We start from the raw sequence: 2,639 nt of genomic DNA, 5'->3' as shown, positions 1-2,639 counted from the left end.
ATATTGGGCCTTAGAAATGCAGAGGCCACTTTGGAATGATTTCAGCATCTTCTTTAGTATTAGTTAGCAAGAAGAATCTGCCACCATTTCTCCCAAATGCTGAAAAAAATGCTGAGGAGTGGGGAAAGGAGGAAGTGCCACAGACATAAGAAAGTGATTTATGAGAATTGTCCAATGACCTCCCAGGACTGAAAAGCTGGCAAACAATGTGGCATAAAATATCTGTTCATTGAAGCCCCAATGGCATTTGATTAGTCCATTGATATCACAGGATAGTAATGTGGAGTCAAATTGTTTGACTTGGACTCAAGTGTGATTCACGTCACTGCAATGACTCAATGTGGACTTGACTTGGTAATGATTTTCTGACTCGATTTGGCTTGAGACTTGCATGTTTTTAGCAACTGACTTGCTGGTCTTAGTTCAGTAACATAACACATTCATCCTTCTTTCATCCCAACCTCCACCCCACCTTGCTTGCCTCAGTTGCCACTGTCTCATGTGTGTGCTCTGGGGCCTCCTTCTCACTTTTCCTCTCTTCTTCTCTCCCTCTCTTTTGGTTGGGCCAGTTCAGCCATATAGGCCACCTAGGCAGATGCCTAGGGCGGCTAAAGTTTTGGGGCGGCACTGGCATGGATGCTGAGAGAGAGCACACGCACAGCCCAGCCAATCCCCGGGGCGCCACTCGCACTCCTGCTGGCCCTGCCCCCTTTCCCTCTTTGCAAAGCAGGAGGGTGAGTGGCGCCCTGGGATTGGATGGGCTGCATGCGCACGTGCCCCAGCCAGATGCCCTTCGGTCTTCCCTGGCCCTGCCCCCTTTTTCTCTTTGCAAAGAGCAAAAGGGGGCAGGGCCAGCAGGAGGGCGAGTGGCACCCTGGTATTGGCTGGGCTGCACGTGTACGCACCCCAGCCAGGTGCCCTTCGCTCTTCCCTGGCCCTGCCCCCTTTTGCTCTAGCAGGAGGGCGAGTGGCACCATGGGATTGGGTGGGCTGCTCGCGCGTGCACCCCATCCAGGCACCCCTTGCTCTGTCTCTCTGACAGAGAAGGCTCAATGTCTCACAGAACTACAGTTCCCAGAATTCCCCAGCACTGAGCCAGGACAGTTAAAGCAGTCTCAAACTGGATTCTTTTGCTGTGCACTTTGGACCTTGGCTGCCTTCTCACATTGTGGTTGTTGCTCTTGTTTGCCACCAAGTCATTTCCAACTTATGTCGACCCCATCCTGGGGTTTTCTTGGCAAGATTTCTTCAGAGAGGGTTTGCCCTTGCCATCCTCTGAGGCTGAGAGAGTGTGACTTGATCAAGGTTACCCAGTGGGTTTGCATGGCTCAGTCAGGATTTGAACCCTGGCCTCAGAGAATGCTCCAAGGCTTCCTTACATGTGCTGTTGCTTTTTTCTCTCTTTTTCTATCCCCAATGAATTTGGGTCTTGGAGTTGTGCTGATAGGCATGTCAAAATGTCCTCCATTTTGAGCATGACTGAGAAACATGAATTTATATTGTTTTTTATCAATGTTTTTGGCTTTTAGTTGGCCATGTCCTCCATTTTTCTTGAACATCCAACATTGTGTCCTACATTTTTTTGCCGGGGTGTGTGCTGTAATATTTCTCACCTAGGGTGGCCAAATACCTAGAGCCGGCCCTGCTGTTGGGAATAGAAGTGGACCCTGCATGCAATACAGAGCTTTTATACCATGTAGAAATTGATCGATTTTACAATTGTTAGGCTTACAAATGCCACATTGGCAGAGAGTGAAGCAGATGCCTCAATATCCCACCCATTAGCTGGTGTTTTTGCAGATAGATTAAGACACAGGGTGCTATCAGTTTGTAAGCTGTTTACCAGCATGCACAGAAAGCACAAGCCAAGCAAAACAAGCTCAACATGTTCCTTATCTCAATTAATAAAGGCATCCTCTTCAGATTTGCATTGCTTTCCATAGTACGATCTGTCTGTTTAAAAACTCCAAACAGCAGATTTTCTTCTGCCAGACATCACAGATAAACCAGGCGAATCACACCCAGGTATATCCTCTCAGCTCCCGCTCCCTTTTAAAGAAAATGACAAGAATGATTAGCAACTCAGCTTCTCCACTGAATATACTCATATGGACCATTACGGGGATTGTATCCATGGCTTCCCTTTTAGGAAATGGATTTATCACAGTTGTACAGGGACAACAATGGCTTAAAAACAGAAAGATTTTGACCTGTGAGTTACTCTTGATTAGTTTGAGCACAACAAGATTTGTGATGCAACTGTGTACTTCAGTGAATGCTGTTGTGTATCACATCACCTCAGAAACCTCCTTGGATCCTTATAAAGAGGTAGACAGTTATATTATCTGGCTGTTTTTCAACATGGCCAGCCTCTGGTGTGGCACGTGGCTAAGTGTTTTCTACTGTGTGAAGATCACTAACTTTGCCAATCGTGTCCTCCTTTGGCTGAAGCCAAGAATCAATATGCTTGCACCCAGACTGCTTGGAATGTCACTAGTCATTTTTAGTATGTCCTTTCTTCTTCCATTGGTTGAATATCTTGGACACAAAAAGTGGGGAAATCAGACAGGCACTCTGCCAGGAAGTGCCAACCATAGTAAGGTTCTTCACAAAATTATGCTTATTTTTATTCCTCTGCA

The 2,639-nt window shown here is 46.6% G+C and overlaps 1 protein-coding gene across 1 annotated transcript; it reads left to right on the top strand.

The window, feature by feature from the left end:
* Positions 1-2,070: 2,070 nt before the first annotated feature.
* LOC121918352 (taste receptor type 2 member 143-like) lies at positions 2,071-2,596 on the top strand (the record flags this gene model as incomplete). Its single annotated transcript, XM_042444414.1, has 1 exon — positions 2,071-2,596. A coding segment is annotated over exon 1 (526 nt), but the record flags the coding sequence as incomplete, so codon positions are not given.
* Between the last annotated feature and the right edge of the window lie 43 nt (positions 2,597-2,639).

This window comes from Sceloporus undulatus, unplaced genomic scaffold (assembly GCF_019175285.1).
Source record: "Sceloporus undulatus isolate JIND9_A2432 ecotype Alabama unplaced genomic scaffold, SceUnd_v1.1 scaffold_9346, whole genome shotgun sequence".
Lineage (NCBI taxonomy): Eukaryota > Metazoa > Chordata > Lepidosauria > Squamata > Phrynosomatidae > Sceloporus > Sceloporus undulatus.
Note: the sequence above shows the minus strand (reverse complement) of the source record. Positions and strands in the feature narration are given on the sequence as shown.